A 457-nucleotide genomic window follows, 5' to 3' on the forward strand; every position below is an offset into this window, starting at 1 on the left:
TCTCTATGGTAGGCCAGCGAGGAGGCCCTCTCTATGGTAGGCCAGCGAGGAGGCCCTCTCTATGGTAGGCCAGCGAGGAGGCCCTCTCTATGGTAGGCCAGCGAGGAGCCCCTCTCTATGGTAGGCCAGCGAGGAGACACAATCTCACCTTCCACTGCGTGCGTCTGCAATACACGTTCCAATCCTCGAGATTGATAGAATTCCCTAATCCGGCGTTCCTCATCTGATGGAGAGAAAAGAGGTCATGGAGCTGGAATAATAGCCCCACATTGGCTGTATTATAAGCCCCTCCCCTCCGTGTCCCATGTGACCCCTCATACTCACTCTCCTGCAGGCGGGGTACCAGTTTGTAGACGATGTCCTGCATGACGCGGTCCAGCTTGAGGTTGAGGAGCGGTTGCGTCTCGTGGATCTTGATGTTGCACAGAGGACAATACTTGCTGGTCTGCAGATACTT

The 457-nt window shown here is 55.1% G+C and overlaps 1 protein-coding gene across 1 annotated transcript in view; it reads right to left on the reverse strand.

The window, feature by feature from the left end:
- The window catches only part of LOC108804195 (polycomb group RING finger protein 1-like), a gene marked incomplete at its 5' end in the record, with an annotated part of 2,516 nt that extends 2,062 nt beyond the window's left edge, over window positions 1–454 (reverse strand). The window contains 2 exons of the mRNA XM_018575950.1: window positions 149–223; window positions 325–454. Of these exons, the coding sequence (XP_018431452.1) occupies window positions 149–223; window positions 325–454 (205 nt within the window). The remainder of the gene's footprint in view (window positions 1–148; window positions 224–324) is intronic.
- Between the last annotated feature and the right edge of the window lie 3 nt (window positions 455–457).

This window comes from Nanorana parkeri, unplaced genomic scaffold, assembly GCF_000935625.1.
Source record: "Nanorana parkeri isolate BGI_ZX_2015 unplaced genomic scaffold, ASM93562v1 scaffold6157, whole genome shotgun sequence".
NCBI classification, from domain to species: domain Eukaryota; kingdom Metazoa; phylum Chordata; class Amphibia; order Anura; family Dicroglossidae; genus Nanorana; species Nanorana parkeri.